The sequence below is a fragment of the Phytophthora cinnamomi genome (genome assembly GCF_018691715.1).
Source record: "Phytophthora cinnamomi strain GKB4 chromosome Unknown Contig39, whole genome shotgun sequence".
NCBI lineage: Eukaryota > Oomycota > Peronosporomycetes > Peronosporales > Peronosporaceae > Phytophthora > Phytophthora cinnamomi.
This window is the reverse complement of record NW_027150972.1, coordinates 1004359-1023642: the sequence shown is the minus strand read 5'-3', so window position 1 is coordinate 1023642 and position 19284 is coordinate 1004359. Positions and strand designations below refer to the sequence as shown.

The 19284-nt window shown below is 55.7% G+C and overlaps 1 protein-coding gene across 1 annotated transcript; it reads left to right on the top strand.

The window, feature by feature from the left end:
- Window position 1: 1 nt before the first annotated feature.
- Window positions 2-601, top strand: IUM83_10684 (uncharacterized protein; the record flags this gene model as incomplete). The annotated part of the gene is made up of 1 exon (XM_067935200.1): window positions 2-601. The coding sequence occupies one exon, from the start codon at window positions 2-4 to the stop codon at window positions 599-601; it is 600 nt and encodes a 199-aa protein (XP_067791620.1).
- Window positions 602-19284: the final 18683 nt, after the last annotated feature.

The following is a 19284-nucleotide window of genomic DNA, read 5'->3' as shown; positions in this document are numbered from 1 at the left end:
CATGGTCAGCATCCAGACCCTGCTCAAGGCCCTCGCGTTCTGCGTGCTCAATGCGAGCCTCCTCCCCCGCGCCCAGGCGGACATCGTCCTTGTGCTACCCGAAGACCCAGCGTGCACGTCGACGCCCGACTTGGTCTATGCAGGCATCATGGCCATCACGGACCCGGCATGCCTCGATTCGAGCGAAGACCCTGGCTGCAACCTGTTCGGCATCCCGGACTGCCGCGCCTGCGCTCTCGTTCCCGAAGCCGTCACTTCGGACTCCCCGCCGTGCAAGCTACTGGTCGTCTTTAACCAGGACGCACTTCAAGGGGAACAACCCGCCAACAGTCGAAATTGCAATGACTGCGAGCCTGAGGTTCCGCTACCCCTGGTTCCAGGCAGTTCCGTTGACTCCGTCAAGTCTGTGGAGACGGCTGATGCCAACGAGTCGAGTGGGCAAGAAGACTACGTGCCGATTGTGATCGTCCTGCCCATTGAAGTGTTCATCGAGACGGAATCGTCCGTTTTGGTCGATAGCGAAAGCTCGTCGGACTATGACGACGATAGCGATGCTGGGGATGAGTCCAACGTCGGTAGACGTCTCCGCGCGCAACTGTAGCTGTAAGACACGCAATTTGCGCTACTCTTTGCTAGCACACGCGATTATCACATCAAATATACTTGACCCTTTAGAATCTTTAGCTCTTTCGAGTGTACTCGCCAACTTCGTTTACGATGATCGGCTTCAACGCGCTTGACTTTTTTTTGTGCGGTAATACTTCGGCCGCTAACCCCAGCGCCGCCCGTGCGAGATCGCCTCAACGCTTTTATAGCATATCTACATGTGATGATGCCGGTGCCTGGCACGAATGTAGACTTCTGGTGCTGTGTACCATCACACTAACTAAGCATTTAGTGGATCAGCTAGACCACTAAGGTACGAGTAAAATTGCTGTGGTAAGCCTAAATATAAATTGAAAAGCTCATACCATTACCCGCGTCAAACTTTTAAGCTGACCCCGATGCCGCCGAATCAGCTTGGAGTATCCCATACACTTCGATTCCAACAACCGCAGCGGCAGAACAGCGATGAAATATGGTTAAGGCACTGGCCGACCGAGTTGGGTTGCTCGTACTAGTTGAGCGCCGCCGCTTCGCGGCGGTGGTTGTGGGTTTGGTCACAGTAGTATGGGCCGCCCGCCTCCGCCGGGCGATGGCTTCGTCAAAAGGATATACTGCTAAACTGAAACGCACTTGAAAAAAGACATAGATTTATGTAATTATGAAGTGTGTACTGCTGATCGCCTACTCCGCCTAAGCATCTTCGAATATCTGCCTGTACACAATGTTGTCAGTGTATGCACCGTCGTCTTCCTCCAGCTCCGGATACTCGATCAAAGCCTTGAACTTGGACCTGGATGTAACCCGCGACAGCGCCACGTAGAGCTGTCCGTGGGAGAAGCAGGGTGTTGCCAGATACAAACCCAGGTTCTGGACAGTTTGGCCTTGGGCTTTGTTGATGGTCATGGCGAAAGCTGGTACAACTGGAAACTGCTTACGTCGCAAGCGGAAGGGGAACTCGCGCGCGTCCCCATCGCTGACGAAGACGATCCTTGGAATTAGAACGTTTTGACCAATCCGTTCGCTAGTCATGATGGTAGCATGAATGACGTGGGGCTTGAGCTGGACAACCCGTAGTCGCGTTCCGTTGCAGAGGCCCAAGTCGGGGTTCAGGTTTCTCATCATCATAATTGGGGCGCCTTCCTTCAATGTAAGCTTGTGTGGAGGAATACCGTTGATAGTCACCGAATGCAACACCTCCGGCTCGAAGAAGTTGCCTTCGTTGTCGTCATCCACGGAATCCACCGATAGATACTCGCGGGCCTCCCCGGAGAGTCGCTCCGAGACGGCTTGGTTGATGCGGTGCACCACGGCGTTGGTAGTCGTCAAGATGGTCCTGTTGGCAAAGTACTCGTCCGTAGCAACCTCGGGATCGTTGATGTCGGCGTACATCTTATCTATAATGTTCTTCAAACCCCGTGGAACAGCTCCAGGTGTGATTGCTTCGTCTTCAATGTCGTCTCCTTCTTCGTAGATGTTGTCGATCAGCATATCGCGCGGAATCTTCACAAAGTCCCTGCCCAGGGACCTGTTGACCTCGTGTCTACCCTCTCCCACTTGTAGGAGAAACTCCGAGAAAGCCGCGAGCTCTGCGGCGGTGCTTTCGTTACTTGCCGATTGTACACGCATGTTTTCCGTGAGATGCAGCTGCTTGAAGTGTCGCCATAGCGTAGATGACTTAAGACACGCGTCGATGGTCTCCGCTGGTGTGCCGCGTACTACCACCGGTAAAATCGGGCGGAAGTCACCCGAAAGGACAAATACTTTTCCTCCAAAAGGCTCCTGGTCGTTACCCATGATGTCACGCAAAGACCTGTCGACCGCTTCGAAGGCGTGTCTGTGAGTCATTGGAGCTTCGTCCCAGATAACCAAACTGGCCCTCTCGATCAACATCTTGAGGCGCGATTGTTTGTAAATCGCACACGTCGACTTGTCGTTCAGCTTGAGAGGTATCTTGAACGTTGAATGCGCTGTGCGCCCACCCATGAGCAACAGCGAAGCAATTCCACTCGAAGCCACAGCAATCGCGATCTTCCCGGACAGCCTCACCTTCGCCAGGATATGCCGCAGCAGAGTTGACTTTCCTGTACCTCCCGGGCCGTCAATAAAGAATAGCTTGTTGCCTTGAACTGGTACTTCGGCCGCCTGGATGATTTCGTCGTAAATAGCTCGTTGGCCGTCGTTCAGCTGGCTTTCTTGGTCCACAATGGCTTGAAGGGTAGAGTGCTGGTACCCCTCCAGTTCGCGTCGAATGAGGTTGTTCCGCAGCAGCGAATCCAGCACCAGCCGCGGGTAGTCATCCAGCTGAGGGAGGTCAAAGTCCGCCACTACGTAGCCATTGATTTGGAGCAGGTCGTTAAGGTCCTTGAGTGTGTGGAACCTGATCATGTCTTCCTTCTCCTGTCCTTCCAAGCCTCGGTATGTGTACGCGAAGTCTTCAGAAAGAACCTCTTAGAATCGATTCCACAGTACGCGAACCTCCGAAACTTGAGAATAAACAATGATAGTCGCGAAGAGCTGGCGGAGTTGGTACGGCATCTTGAAGGCAGCGGCTTCTTCCATACACGCAATCCATTCTGCGTCGTCTTCAAGGTAGCCCAGTTTGAGTGCGGCTTGGCGGTACGACGCATACGTAACACCATCCACTGTCCGAAGCTTGGCAAAGGACTGTGGTCCCTTGCGGTGACACAGCAGTACACGCATGTAGAACCTCTCCATGTCCCGAGGGGTCACATGAACCATCCGCCCAAGCGCCGCTTGGTATTGTTTGCGACGAACCCATTTCTTTGCCTTGTCATCCCATCGGAATAGCTTCGGAATGTCTTGGTACACCATGGTCTTTGCAACTTGGTTCTCCGGAGCCTCGCTCGCACACAATTCGAAGAAGCGGGTCAACATCGTGTGGCGACCGCGCGTGATAACTCGATCCGGGTTGTCGCTCGAACGGAAGGTCACGAATTGCTCGTTCTCCAGGTGGATCGTCAGCTGTACAATGGAGTGCGTCTTGCCTTGAACGGAGAAGTCGAGAAGCCGCATACATGCCTCTATCGGAGATATATACCTTGCGTTCAGGTACCGAAGAATCTCGTTGGGATCCATCCTTGCACGTTCGACTCCCCGCCCACCGCTTCCACAGTTATTACAGCCTTGTCGGACCCCTTGTAGACGTACTTGTACAGGTATTTGACCGCCGTGAGGGCCGTACAAACCTCCACGTTGATATGGCAGTTGTACTTCTGCGAAAGGTAGGGGTTGTACGGGACCACCCACTGGTTAATGGTGGCGTTGTCGTACCCTTCCCTTGAACTTGAGTACTCCTGGAGGCCGGCGGCAACGTCTGCAGACAGGAAACCCGTTCACGTTTCCTTGGGTAACCTCTACCAACGGCTTCGGGTATCCCTTCGTGCATTTTCCGTCCTTCATGCAGGGGCTGGAGGGGTTCGCCGCGCCACATCGACCATGCATCATGCAAGTGAGGATGGTCTCGTACAGCTGGGGTTGATCTCGGCGTCCGGAGCTCCGAAGAGCACAACTTGTCGATGATTTGTCTTGTACGCGGCTTGTCTTCGTCTGCGAGAATAATCAGAATGTGTGCGTGTGGGAGGCCTCTTCTGGAATTCCACCACGTAGATCCTCGCCAGAACACGTCCCAGTACGCCTTCATCCAAGTCTTTCAGCATAGCCGCCAGTTTCTGCTGCCAAACGCGGGCTACGATGTCCGGGCGGTCTTGAGCGCTTTGGTTTGGCTCCGGTATCTTCTCCTGGATCTCGTCCCACGTAGGGTTGCACGTCATAGTAACGAAGACGTCCGGTTTTCCGTACTCGCGCACGATAGCCATGGAATCTTGGTAGACTTGTACATGGCCCGCGGACTGCCCGAATGCGTAGCTGGTAGAACGATGCGCTTGCCGATTTGGTCCAGGAAGTGTCCTGAGCGGCGTTGCGGTTCGTCTGGGTGCTGTAGCGCCCCGTTTCGCGGTTGTACTCCGTCAATAGGGGCCGCCCTCGCGCATTTTCACTTAGAAGCGCGTCTTGGACCCGCTGTACTGATCGGCCCGTAGTTCGGCTTGATGAGATGCCACCCAACGCAGTTGCTCTTGTTCGCACTTGGCTCGTTGATCTACGCAGTACTGCTGGAATAATCGCCCACCTTGGTGCAGTACCGACTCGTCACCGACTTTCTGGAATAACCGGTAGGCTACGTGCTCGCGGAGGGACATTTCACGCTTCTTTCTGCGCACCACGTTGTTCGCATACACATCTGTGTAGGTCCAACCCAGTTCTCCCATGCGGGAAGAAGTAGTGGGTACTGCAACGGGTCATACACAGAGTGTGTTTCGAAGAGACGCAGCAGCGAGTGATCTTTAGTACGCAGAAGGATGTCCCGCGGACTGTCCAAGTTGCCGTCCTCGATAAGTCGCTCAACTTCCGATACCGTGGGGGTTGTGAGTTCGCGGGTTCGACCTCTTTCGTGTAGCCGGAACACCATATCAACCACCTCCTTTCCTGCTGCCTGGTCGGCGCGCAGCTTCTCCGCGAAGTTGAGAAATTGTTGCGCGAACGGATTGCACTCCTCCATCATCTGCTCGATCTCCAGCAGCGTTCCAGGGTGGAGGTCAGCGAAAATACCTCGGCGTCGCTCCGCACGTTGTTGCATGTCTGGGTCGACGATGTAGATCTGGGCAACGGGGGGGGGGCATCGGCTCGTTTGTGAACGTATCGATACGCGGAAGAAGAGATCCCAGGTAGTGCCCATGGCTCCTTGAATATGATACGTGTATACGTCACGTTGTCCAGCAACGCTCTCGTCTTGGTTCACGTCCCTGAAGTTGGACCGGTTGCTACAGGAAGCCCCAATCGACGTGAAGGCAAACACTTGGTTGTAGGCACGGATGCGGCGCCGAAATTCGGCGTCCATGTACAACTGGTGCAATCGCGGTGGCGCAGCAGGTAGTGGGGTAGTTGCACCGCTCCTCTAAACAGCAGCTTTCTTGGACTCTGCAGGCCATTTTCACGCGTTGCAATGAGGGCAGACCGTAGTCGGAGGCAATCTGTGGCGCCCATCGACGATATTGGAACCGCTGAGCATAGAGACTCTGAAATCCTCTTGGTTTGCGAGTGCATGACCTCTGCGAAGCGTACTGCGCCGTATACGCTCCTGTTGTCACCGCTCCTCTCTCTCTCCTCCTGAGCATCGCGAACCATTGCTGATGCTCCGGCGGGCGGCTCGCTCCGCTTCGACGACTTCTGGCTGAGCGCAGCCCGACGTTCTTCCTGGCGAACGCGCTCGCGTTCCTGCCGTTCTTGGCGTTCACCAGGGCCTTCTTGCTGTCGATGTTCTGCATGTTGGCGACGGTCGGTCTCCTGGATGATCTCCCGTTGTTGCTCGGTTTTGATTAGATCTTCTATTGGCCCGTCCTAAACGGTTTTCTTCGCGCACTGAGCTCCGTTCGGCCTCGGGGACTGACGCTCGACGTGCACGTTGGAGTTCTGCAGCTCTACGTCTCTGACGCTTCGCGCTGGGATCCCGTCATGTTAGCCCTTCTAATTCGAGCTCTCTCACGGTCGCGAGCTCGAGTGCGTTCTTTGAGAAGCCGACATTGCTGCGCGCCGCCTACGCGCTGCCTCCGCCGAGGTAAGGGTGGGTTCTTGCTCCCTTGTGGTGGCAACCGCTGCTGCAACTGTAGAAACAACGGGCGCGGCTACCGGGACCGGAGGCTGTTCTCTGCGGACTGGCGGAGGCACAGCAGACGTGATCGCGACCGTGGTGTGACTCTGGACTGCCGTGACCGTTGCAGCTGTGTGCCACGTTAAGCGCTTGAAATTCCTTGTTCAAGTTGTATCGTTTAGCCCTCCGACGCGCTTGGCGGCGCTTTTTTAACAGCAGGAGCTCCTCTGGGGCAGCCGGGGTTGCGTTGATACGCTCGTTGTCTCGCAAGGCCTCCTCGATCTCCTCGCGCGTCCATTTCCTTTTCGTTCGAGCCATTTTGGCCTGCGTACACGCAACAGAGTCACATGACGCGTTAGACATAAAGTCTAAGAACACCGTCGCCATTTCCAGGGTCCTATACACGCGCCCGCCGCGGACACAGAAGCGCAAATAGGTGCGTCCACCTAAAGCGCCGGTCCCACATCACGTGGCCCGGAGATGAGGCAGGTCACCCGGCTTCGCCGAGATCTGCCCCATTTACCCCGTTGGTATGAGATTTCCCACGCCGCTGGCGGCGCGGACGTGGGCACCTCAGGGTCGCGGCTCCCAAGAGCGGTCGCTGCGGCAGGGCACGCAATTCCTACGTCGGCGGCGGGTGCCAGCTGCAGTCTTTCTTATCATCTTAAAATGGGTATTGCTACCCACTTTAGAGAAAGAAACGGTCAGTATAGTGGAGGCTGCAGTACCCAAATGCCATTCCCAAAGGTAATTAAACCCGGGGTGCAGGTAAGTGAGCAATGTTGCAGATTCGGGACGGCCTGCCTGGCATCTGTGCACCAACGGGGAGTCTCGACTACATGGCCGTGTCGTGGAACCCACTACAACTCCCCGTGGCCCCACCGGAGCACCAGGCCGCCCTTAATCCCACACTATAATACCTCGACTGCCCTGAAGGTACCAGTTATCCCAACAGGCGGAACTCCCGAAACCGACACTTCTATTACAGTTAGAAACTATGTAGCTAAGCGTACCTTAGTCCTGTGCGGCGCTCGCGTCCTGTGGAGCTTGCTGTAGCGCCCGACGTCCGAGCGCTTCCTCGCTCCGCCGCGCGCGGAATTCAAAAGGAAATGTGAAAGCTGAGGCAAATCAGCCGGCCAATCACAGCACGAATAGAAATCACGCAGAAATAAGCCAATCCGGAAGATGGTGGATGCCATAGGACAGGTTACTAATGCGTTAATGCAGGGCGGTAGGACGATGATGATGCTCTACGGTAGGCTAAGGCCCGATGACAGAGAACGGACCTTCGACATGCAAACACACCGAGACTCGGTTAGTTGTAGTAGACTTGATCGGTGCCGCTTCGCGGCGGTGGATGTGTGAGATCATATGGTTACGCCGCGCTGTTCCAGTCGCTCCACTACTTGCATATCCCCTCCGCTTGCCCGGGGTACAGTCTCTGCAACACGTTACATGCCTTTCGTCCACCCTGTACGCTCTGCTGTTCCAGTTCGCTCCACCACTTGCCACCGTTGCTCGCAACCCGTTACGCTCGGTGTGCCAGCTGCTCCACCTTTGCCACTACCGTTGTCATAACCCGTTACATCGCGCCTGCTCGCTATCACTTGGCCTATCTCACACACCTGTTACACTCTGCTGTGCCAGCTCGCTATACTTACCCACTGTTCGTCCTCCGTTACGCTCGTTGCCAGCTCGCTCCTCACTCGACATACCGTTTGTCATAAGTTACGCTCGCTGTGCCAGTCTGCTCCTCTACTTTGCCTACCATTTTGGCTCAACCGTTGTCGCTCTCGCCAGCTCGCTCCACTTCTTGACCCGGTCGTCCTCCCCGTTACGCTGCTGTGCCAGCTCGCTCCACCACTGGCCATACGTCCGTTGGATCCGTTACGCCTCGCTGTTCCAGCTCGCTTCACTACTTGCCATCCTGTCTGTCCCACCGTTCCGCTCGCTGTTCCAGCTCTCGCTCCACTACTCGCGATCGCGCTCGGTTTGAGGCTTGAAGGTCCGACGTGGTTGAGTAATCTGCTGTCCAGCACACGTCTTGTATTTCGCGCGCGTATCGACATGTGTGGGACACACGAATAGCAATAAATCAACAGAGGGTTTGGCCAACGAGCAAGTAATAATATATTATATTTTAGCTCACGCCCAGAAGGTCGTCCTCTATTTATATGCCTATGCGCACAGTACAGGTTATCGCGCACGCAGCGCAACTGTCCGCTGGCGGCGCTCGCGGACGCGGGGCTCGCAGCGGCGCCCGACGTCGAGCGCCTCCTCGCTCCGCGCCCGAATCTGAATTCAAAACGTAAAATGAGCGGAGGCACAGCCATCACAGGGCGTTATAAATATAACGCAAAGCATTTTTGTAATATCGGGCAATAGCCAGTCAAGATGGTGGGAGCCAGGGTAGGGTTACTAACACACGTCGCCAGGCGGGAAGGGCGTCCCGACGATGCTCGACGTAGGCTGATGCCCCAAGGGCGGGAACAAACGAACAGTGGACAAACTTACAGGATACTCTGTTAGTGTAGTAGACTAGTCGATCGCCGCTTCGCGGCGGTGTGTGTGTTACATAGGTTCTGCTGCTGTTCCAGCTCGCTCCCACATTTGCATAGCCCCTCCGCTTCGCTCCGGAGGTGTACAGTTCGGCTTACCCGTTACGCCCACTGTGCCTGCTCGCTCCACTACTACGCGATCGCGCACGGTGCTTAAGGTCCGGTGTGCTTGAAGGCCCACCGTGCTTGAAGGTCCGGCAGGCCGCGCGTGAGGACCATTCATCATAACTTGTTACGCTCGCTGTGCCAGCTCGCTCCACTACTGAACATACCGTTCGTCCCAACCCGTTCCGCTCGCTGTGCCAGCTCACTCCACTACTCGGCCTACCGTTCGTCACAACCCGTTACGCTCGCTGTGCCAGCTCGCTCCACTACTACGCGATCGCGTTCGGTGCTTGAATGTCCAGTATGCTTGAACGTCGGGCGGGATGTGCTTGAAGGTCCTGCAAGTCGCGTTTGAAGGTCCGGACTCACCCCTGTCCAGCGCACGTCTTGTATTTCGCGCGCTGTATCGCGAAATGTGTGTGGCACCCCCGAATAACAATGTATTCTAACAGAGAGGGTTTCGGCCAATCTCAGAGCAGTAATAATATATTATGTATTTATCAAGTCAACGCTCAGGCCCAGAAGGTCGGCCACTATTAACTTTAGAGCACATATGCAGGTTGCTATGTCGCACACGCAGCGCACCGTCGTCGCTGTGCGGCGCTCGCATCCTGTGGGGCTTGCTGTAGCGCCCGACGTCCGCACGCTACGTCGCTTCGCCGCGCCTGAATTCGAATTCAAAAACATAAATTTTAGCGGGGAGGTAATATCAGCCAATCACAGCACGAATAAATATAACGCAAGGCTATTTTTGTAATATCGGGCATAGATTAGCCAGTCAAAAGGATGGTGGGATGCCATAGGGTAGGCTACTAATACACTGTCGCCAGGCGGGAAGGGCGCTCCCCCGACGATGCTCGACGGTAGGCTGATGCCCCAAGGGCGGGGACAAACGAACAGTGGACAAACTTACAGGATACTCTGTTAGTTGTAGTAGACTAGCCGAGCGCCGCCGCTTCGCGGCGGTGGGTGTGGGTTTGGCCACAGTAGTGTGGGCCGCCCGCCTCCGCTTCGCTCCGGCGGGCTGGTTGGTTCGCTTAAGCACGGCTTTGTCGTTGGGGGATGGGTATGCCCGCCTCCGCTTCGCTCCGGCGGGCGGTGGTTTCGTCAAAGGGATGCATTGCTAATGTGAAACGCACTTCCAAAAAAGACATGAATTTATGTACTTATGAAGTGTGTACTGCTGATCGCCTACTCCGCCTAAGCATCTTCGAATATCTGCCTGTACACAATGTTGTCAGTGTATGCACCGTCGTCTTCCTCCAGCTCCGGATACTCGATCAAAGCCTTGAACTTGGACCTGGATGTAACTCTCGACAGCGCCACGTAGAGCTGTCCGTGGGAGAAGCAGGGTGTCGCCAGATACAAACCTAGGTTCTGGACGGTTTGGCCTTGGGCTTTGTTGATGGTCATGGCGAACGCTGGTACAACTGGAAACTGCTTGCGTCGCAAGCGGAAGGGGAACTCGCGCGCGTCCCCATCGCTGACGAAGACGATCCTTGGAATTAGAACGTTTTGGTCTATGCGCTCGCCAGTCATGATGGTAGCATGAATAACGTGAGGCTTGAGCTGGACAACCTGTAGTCGCGTTCCGTTGCAGAGGCCCAAGTCGGGGTTCAGGTTTCTCATCATCATAATTGGGGCGCCTTCCTTCAATGTAAGCTTGTGTGGAGGAATACCGTTGATAGTAACCGAATGCAACACCTCCGGCTCGAAGAAGTTTCCTTCGTTGTCGTCATCCACTGAATCCACCGATAGATACTCGCGGGCCTCCCCGGAGAGTCGTTCAGAGACGGCTTGGTTGATGCGGTGCACCACGGCGTTGGTAGTCGTCAAGATGGTCCTGTTGGCGAAGTACTCGTCCGTAGCAACCTCGGGATCGTTGATGTCGGCGTACATCTTATCAATAATGTTCTTCAAACCCCGTGGAACAGCTCCAGGTGTGATTTCTTCGTCTTCAATGTCTCCTTCTTCGTAGATGTTGTCGATCAGCATATCGCGCGGAATCTTCACAAAGTCCCTGCCCAGGGACCTGTTGACCTCGTGCCTACCCTCTCCCACTTGTAGGAGAAACTCCGAGAAAGCCGCGAGCTCTGCGGCGCTGCTGTCGTTACTTGCCGATTGTACACGCATGTTTTCCGTGAGATGCAGCTGCTTGAAGTGTCGCCATAGCGTAGATGACTTCAGACACGCGTCGATGGTCTCCGCTGGTGTGCCGCGTACTACCACCGGCAAAATCTGTCGGAAGTCACCCGAAAGTACAAATACTTTTCCTCCAAAAGGCTCCTGGTCGTTACCCATGATGTCACGCAAAGACCTGTCGACTGCTTCGAAGGCGTGCCTGTGAGTCATCGGAGCTTCGTCCCAAATAACCAAACTGGCCCGCTCGATCAACATCTTGAGGCGCGATTGTTTGTAAATCGCACACGTCGACTTGTCGTTCAGCTTGAGAGGTATCTTGAACGTTGAATGCGCTGTGCGCCCACCCATGAGCAACAGCGAAGCAATTCCACTCGAAGCCACAGCAATCGCGATCTTCCCGGACAGTCGCACCTTCGCCAGGATATGCCGCAGCAAAGTTGATTTTCCTGTACCTCCCGGACCGTCAATAAATAACAGCTTGTTGCCTTGAACTGGTACTTCGGCCGCCTGGATGATTTCGTCGTAAATAGCTCGTTGGCCGTCGTTCAGCTGGCTTTCTTGGTCCACAATGGCTTGAAGGGTAGAGTGCTGGTACCCCTCCAGTTCGCGTCGAATGAGGTTGTTCCGCAGCAGCGAATCCAGCACCAGCCGCGGGTATTCATCCAGCTGAGGGAGGTCAAAGTCCGCCACTACGTAGCCATTGATCTGGAACAGGTCGTTAAGGTCCTTGAGTGTGTGGAACCTGATCATGTCTTCCTTCTCCTGTCCTTCCAAGCCCCGGTATGTGTGCGCGAAGTCTTCAGAAAGAACCTCGTAGAATCGATTCCACAGAACGCGAACCTCCGAAACTTGAGAATAAACAATGATCGTCGCCAAGAGCTGGCGGAGTTGGTACGGCATCTTGAAGGCAGCGGCTTCTTCCATACACGCAATCCATTCTGCGTCGTCTTCAAGGTAGCCCAGTTTGAGTGCGGCCTGGCGGTACGACGCATACGTAACACCATCCACTGTCCGAAGCTTGGCAAAGGACTGAGGTCCCTTGCGGTGACACAGCAGTACACGCATGTAGAATCGCTCCATGTCCCGAGGGGTCACATGAACCATCCGCCCAAGCGCCGCTTGGTATTGTTTGCGACGAACCCATTTCTTTGCCTTGTCATCCCAGCGGAATAGCTTCGGAATGTCTTGGTACACCATGGTCTTTGCCACTTGGTTCTCCGGGGCCTCGCTCGCACATAATTCGAAGAAGCGGGTCAACATCGAGTGGCGACCGCGCGTGAGAACTCGATCCGGGTTGTCGCTCGAACGGAAGGTCACGAATTGCTCGTTCTCCAGGTGGATAGTCAGCTGTACGATGGAGTGCGTCTTGCCTTGAACGGATAAGTCGAGAAGCCGCATATATGCCTCTATCGGAAATATATACCTTGCGTTCAGAAACCGGAGAATCTCGTTGGGCTCCATCCTTGCACCGTTCGACTCCCCGCCCACCGTTTCCACAGTTATTACAGCCTTGTCGGACCCCTTGTAGACGTACTTGTACAGGTATTTGACTGCTGTGAGGGCTGTACAGACCTCCACATTGATATGGCAGTTGTACTTCTGTGAAAGGTAGGGGTTGTACGGGACCACCCACTGGTTAATGGTGGCGTTGTCGTACTCCCTTCCCTTGAACTTGAGTACTCCTGGAGGCCGGCGGCGACGTCTGCAGACAGGAAATCCGTTCACGTTTCCTTGGGTAACCTCTACCAACGGCTTCGGGTATCCCTTCGTGCACTTTCCGTCCTTCATGCAGGGGCTGGAGGGGTTAGCTGCGCCACATGGACCATGCATCATGCACGTGAGGATGGTCTCGTAGCTGGGGTTTGATCTCGGCGTCCGGGAGCTCCGAAGAGCACAACTTGTCGATGATTTGTCTTGCACGCGGTTTGTCTTCGTCTGCAAGAATAATCAGAATGTGTGCGTGTGGGAGGCCCCGCTTCTGGAACTCCACCACGTAGATCCTCGCCAGAACACGTCCCAGTACGCCTTCATCCAAGTCTTTCAGCATCGCCGCGAGTTTCTGCTGCCAAACGCGGGCTACGATGTCGGGGCGGTCTTGAGCGCTTTGGTTTGGCTCCGGTATCTTCTCCTGGATCTCGTCCCACGTAGGGTTGCACGTCATAGTAACGAAGACGTCCGGTTTCCCGTACTCTCGCACGATAGCCATGGAATCTTGGTAAGACTTGTACATGGCCCGCGGACTCCCCGAATGCGTGGCTGGTAGAACGATGCGCTTGCCAATTTGGTCCAGGAAGTGTCCCGAGCGACGCTGCGGTTCATCGGGGTGTTGTAGCGCCCCAGTTTCGCGGTTGTACTCCGTTAGCAGAGCTTCGCCCTCGCGCAGAACCGCCGTGTTTTCACTTAGAAGCGCGTCTCGAACCCCGTTGTACTGATCGGCCCGTAGTTCAGCTTGATGGGATGCCACCCAACGCAGGTGTTCTTGCTCGCACTTGGCTCGTTGATCTACGCAGTACTGCTGGAATAATCGTTCACCTTGGTGCAGTACCGACTCGTCACCGACTTTCTGGAATAACCGGTAGGCTACATGCTCGCGGAGGGACATTTCACGCTTCTTTCTGCGCACCACGTTGTTCGCATACACGTCTGTGTAGGTCCAACCCAGTTCTCCATGCGGAAGAAGTAGGGGATACTGCAACGGGTCATACACGGAGTGTGTCTCGAAAAGGCGCAATAGAGAGTGATCTTTTGCACACAGAAGGATGTCGCGCGGGCTGTCCAAGTTGCCATCCTCGATAAGAGTCGCCCCAACTTCCGAGACCGTTGGTAGGTTGTGGGTTCGCGGGTTCGACCTCTTCTCGTGTAGCCGGAACACCATATCAACCACCTCCTTTCCCGCCGCCTGGTCGGCGCGCAGCTTCTCCGCGAAGTTGAGAAATTGTTGCGCGAACGGATTGCACTCCTCCATCATCTGCTCGATCTCCAGCAGCGTTCCAGAATCGAGGTCAGCGAAGATACCTCGGCGTCGCTCCGCACGTCGTTGCATGTCTGGGTCGACGATGTAGATCTGGGCAAACTTGGGGGGCATCGGCTCGTTTGTGAACGTATCGATACGCGGAAGAAGAGATCCCAGGTAGTGTCCCATGGCTCCTTGAATACGATACGTGTATACGCCACGTTGTCCAGCAACGCTCTCGTCTTGGTTCACGTCCCTGAAGTTGGAGCGGTTGCTACAGGAAGCCCCAATCGACGTGAAGGCAAACACTTGGTTGTAGGCACGGATGCGGCGCCGAAATTCGGCGTCCGTGTACAACTGGTGCAATCGCGGTGGCGCAGCAGGTAGTGGGGGTAGTTGCACCGCTCCCTCTAAACAGCAGCCTTTCTTGGACTCTGCAGGCCATTTCCACGCGTTGCAATGAGGGCAGACCGTAGTCGGAGGCAGTCTGTGGCGCCCATCGACGATGTTGTCGCCGCTGAGCATAGAGACTCTGAAATCCTCTTGGTTTGCGAGTGCATGACCTCTGCGAAGTGTACTGCGCCGTATACGCTCCTGTTGTCGCCGCTCCTCTCTCTCCTCCTCCTCTTGAGCATCGCGAACCATTGCTTGATGCTCCCGGCGGGCGGCCCGCTCCGCTTCGACCACTTCCTGGCTTAGAGCAGCCCGACATTCTTCTTGGCGAACACGGTCACGTTCCTGTCGGCATTCTCGCTCCTCTGGGGTTTCCTGTTGTCGGCGTTGTTGGTGCCAAAGTCGATCAACCGCCTGTATAGCCCGCCGATCATTCTCCGGTAGACCCTCACGTCTCTCTGAATCTCGCGTACGTTCTCGATCGGACCCTGTTCGTAAAGCCCGGCGTGCCCTCATGCGTTCTGCATCGCTACGTCTTTGACGCTCACGCTGGGATCCCGTCATGTTAGCCCTTCTAACTCGCGCTCTCTCTCTTTCGCGTGCACGGTTTCGTTCTGTCTGAGACGCTGTCATTGCTGCGCGCCGCCTACGCGCTAGCTCCGCCGGGGTTGGGCCGGGAACTTGCTCCGTTGTGCTGACATCGGCCGCTACAACTGTAGAATCAACAGGCGCCGCTGCCTGAACCGGAGGCTGTTCTCTGCGGGCTGGCGGAGGCTCAGCAGACGTGTTCTCATTCGCAACGTCACTCTCGACTGTCGTGACCGTTGCGACCCTCTCTGTCACGTTCAGCGCTTGCAATTCCTTGTTCAAGTTGTATCGTTTAGCCCTCCGACGTCCCTGGCGGCGTTTTTTAGCGGCAGGCTCCTCTGGGGCAGCGGGAGTTGCGTTGATGCGCTCGTTGTCTCGCAAGGCCTGTTCGATCTCCTCGCGCGTCCATTTCCTTTTCGTTCGAGCCATTGTTGCCTACGCACACGCAACAGAGTCACATGGCGCGTTACACATAAAGTCTAAGAACACCGTCGACATTTCCAGGGTCCTATACACGCGCCCTGCCGCGGACACAGAAGCGCAAATAGGTGCGTCCACCTAGAGCGCCGGTCCCATACACGACCACTGGCCCGGAGATGAGGCAGGTCACCCGGCTTCGCCGAGATCTGCCCCATTTACCCCGGATTGGTATGAGATTTCCCACGCCGCTGGCGGGCGGACGTGGGCACCTCAGGGTCGCGGCTCCCAAGAGCGGTCGCTGCGGCAAAGGCACGCGAATTCCTACGTCGGCGGCGGGTGCCAGCTGCAGTCTTTCTTATCATCTTAAAATGGGTATTGCTACCCACTTTAGAGAAAGTAACGGTCAGTATAGTGGAGAGCTGCAGTACCCAAATGCCATTCCCCAAGGTAATTAAACCCGGGGTGCAGGTAAGTGAGCAATGTTGCAGATTCGGGACGACCTGCCTGGCATCTGTGCACCAACGGGGGAGTCTCGACTACATGGCCGTGTCGTGGAACCCACTGCAACTCCCCCGTGGCCCCACCGAAGTAGGCACCAGGCCGCCCTTAATCCCACACTATAATACCTCGACTGCCCTGAAGGTACCAGTTATCCCAACAGGCGGAACTCCCGAAACCGACACTTCTATTACAGTTAGGAAACTATGTAGCTAAGCGTACCTTAGTCCCTGTGCGGCGCTCGCGTCCTGTGGGGCTTGCTGTAGCGCCCGACGTCCGAGCGCTTCCTCGCTCCGCCGCGCGCGGAATTCAAAAAAGGAAATGTGAATGCTGAGGCAAATCAATCGGCCAATCAGAGCGCGTTATAAATATAACGCAAAAATAAGCCAGTCCGGAAGATGGTGGGATGCCATAGGGTAGGTTACTAATGCGCTAATGCAGGGCCGTAGGGCGATGCGCTACGGCAGGCTGATACCCCAAGGGCGGGATACGACGAACAGGAGACAGACACACCGAAGACTCTGTTAGTTGTAGGGGACTAGCCGATCGCCGCCGCTCGCTGTTCCAGCTCGCTCCACTATTTGTCATAGCCCCCTCCGCATCGCTGCGGCGGGTCTAAAGTTCGGCGCAACCCGTTACGCTAATTGGCATACCGTTCGTTGTAACCCGTTACGCTCGTTGTGCCAGCTCGCACCACTACTGAACATACCGTTCGTTGCAACCCGTTCCGCTCGCTGTGCCAGCTCGATCCACTACTCGTCATACCGTTCGTTGCAACCCGTTACGCTCGCTATGCCAGCTCGATCCACTACTGAACATACCATTCGTTGTAACCCGTTCCGCTCGCTGTGCCAGCTCGCTCCACTACTGAACATACCGTTCGTTGCAACCCGTTCCGCTCGCTGTGCCAGCTCGATCCACTACTGAACGTACCGTTCGTTGCAACCCGTTACGCTCGCTATGCCAGCTCGCTCCACTACTGAACATACCATTCGTTGTAACCCGTTCCGCTCGCTGTGCCAGCTCGCTCCACTACTGAACATACCGTTCGTTGTAACCCGTTCCGCTCGCTGTGCCAGCTCGATCCACTACTGAACATACCGTTCGTTGCAACCCGTTCCGCTCGCTGTGCCAGCTCGATCCACTACTGAACGTACCGTTCGTTGCAACCCGTTACGCTCGCTATGCCAGCTCGCTCCACTACTGAACATACCATTCGTTGCAACCCGTTACGCTCGCTATGCCAGCTCGATCCACTACTGAACATACCATTCGTTGTAACCCGTTCCGCTCGCTGTGCCAGCTCGATCCACTACTGAACATACCGTTCGTTGCAACCCGTTCCGCTCGCTGTGCCAGCTCGATCCACTACTGAACATACCGTTCGTTGCAACCCGTTATGCTCGCTGTGCCAGCTTGCTCCACTACTGAACATACCGTTCGTTGTAACCCGTTCCGCTCGCTGTGCCAGCTCGCTCCACTACTTGGCATACCGGTTGTCCCAACCCGTTACGCTCGCTGTTCCAGCTCGCTCCACTACTACGCGATCGCGCTCGGTGCTCGAAGGTCCGGCGTGCTTGAAGGTCGGGCTTCAAGGTCCGACGTGCTCGAAAGTCCATGTTTACCGTTGTCTAGCACACGTCTTGTATTTTGTGCGCTGTACACTACTTTGCCTACCGTTCGTCGCAACGCTGTGCCAGCTCGCTCCACTACTTGATTTCCTGTTGGTCGCAACCCGTTACGCTCGCTGTTCCAGCTCGCTCCACTACTACGCGATTGCGTTCGGTGCTTGAAGGTTCGGCGTGCTTGAAGGTCCTGTGGGCTTGAAGGTCCGAAGTGCTTGAAGGTCCGGCGTATTTGAAGGTCCGGCAGGTCGCGCTTGAAGGTCGGACGTGCTCGAAGGTCGAGGGGAGGCGCTCCAAGGTCCTGTATGACGTGCTTGGAGGTATAGTATGAAGTGGTGCTTGAAGGTCCTGCGGGAGGTGCTTGAAGGTCCGGGTTTACCCCTGCTCAGCGCACGTCTTGTATTGTATCGCGAAATGTGTGTGGCACCCCGAATAGCAATATATTCTAACAGAGAGGGATCCCGCCAATCACAGAGCAGTAATAATATATTATTATTTAGCTCACGCCCAGAAGGTCGTCCTCTATTTACTATAGCGCTATCGCGCGCATCTACTGGTTGCTATGTCGCGGACGCAGCGCACCGTCGTCGCCGTGCGGAGCTCGCGTCCTGTGGGGCTCGCAGCGGCGCCCGACGTCCGCGCGCTTCCTCGCTCCGCGGCCCGCGAAATTCAAAAAAGGAAATGTGAAAGCTGAGGCAAATCAACCGGCCAATCACAGCACGAATAGAAATCACGCAAAAATAAGCCAGTCCGGAAGATGGTGGGATGCCATAGGGCAGGCTACTAATGCGTTAATGCAGGGCGGTAGTACGATGCTCTACGGTAGGCTAAGGCCCGAAGACAGAGAACGGACGGATTTACAGACAAACACACCGGATCCTCTGTTAGTTGTAGTAGACTAGCCGATCGCCACCGCTTCGCGGCGGTGGGTGTGTGGTTAGTCATAGGCGGTTACGCTCGCTGTTCCAGCTCGCTCCACTATTTGCCATAGCCCCCCTCCGCTTCGCTCCGGAGGGTGTACAGTTCGTTGCAACCCGTTACGCTACTTGGCAAACCTTTCGTCTCAACCCGTTACGCTCGCTGTGCCAGCTCGCTCCACTACTACGCGATCGCGCTCGGTGCTTAAAGGTCCTGCGGGCTTGTAGATCCAGCCTTCTTGAAGTTCCGGCGTCCTTGAAGGTCCGGCAGGTCGCGCTTGCAGGACCATTCATCATAACCCGTTACGCTCGCTGTGCCAGCTCGCATCACCACGTTGCCTATTTTTCGTCCCAGCCCGTCACGTTCGCTTTGCCAGCTCGCTCTACTACTGAACATACCGTTCGTTTCAACCCGTTCCGCTCGCTGTGCCAGCTCGCTTCACTACTTGACTTCCTGTTCGTCCCAACCCGTTACGCTCGCTGTGCCAGCTTGCTCCACTACTACGCGATCGCGTTCGGTGCTTGAATGTCCAGCATGCTTGAAGGTTCGGCGTGCTTGAAGGTCCTGTGGGCTTGAAGGTCCGAAGTGCTTGAAGGTCCGGCGTATTTGAAGGTCCGGCAGGTCGCGCTTGAAGGACCATTCATCGTAACCCGTTACGCTCGCTGTGCCAGCTCGCTCCACTACTCGGCCTACTGTACGTTGCAACCCGTTCCACTCGCTGTGCCAGCTCGCTTCACTACTCGGCCTACCGTTCCGTACAACCCGTTCCGCTCGCTGTTCCAGCTCGCTCCACTACTACGCGATCGCGTTCGG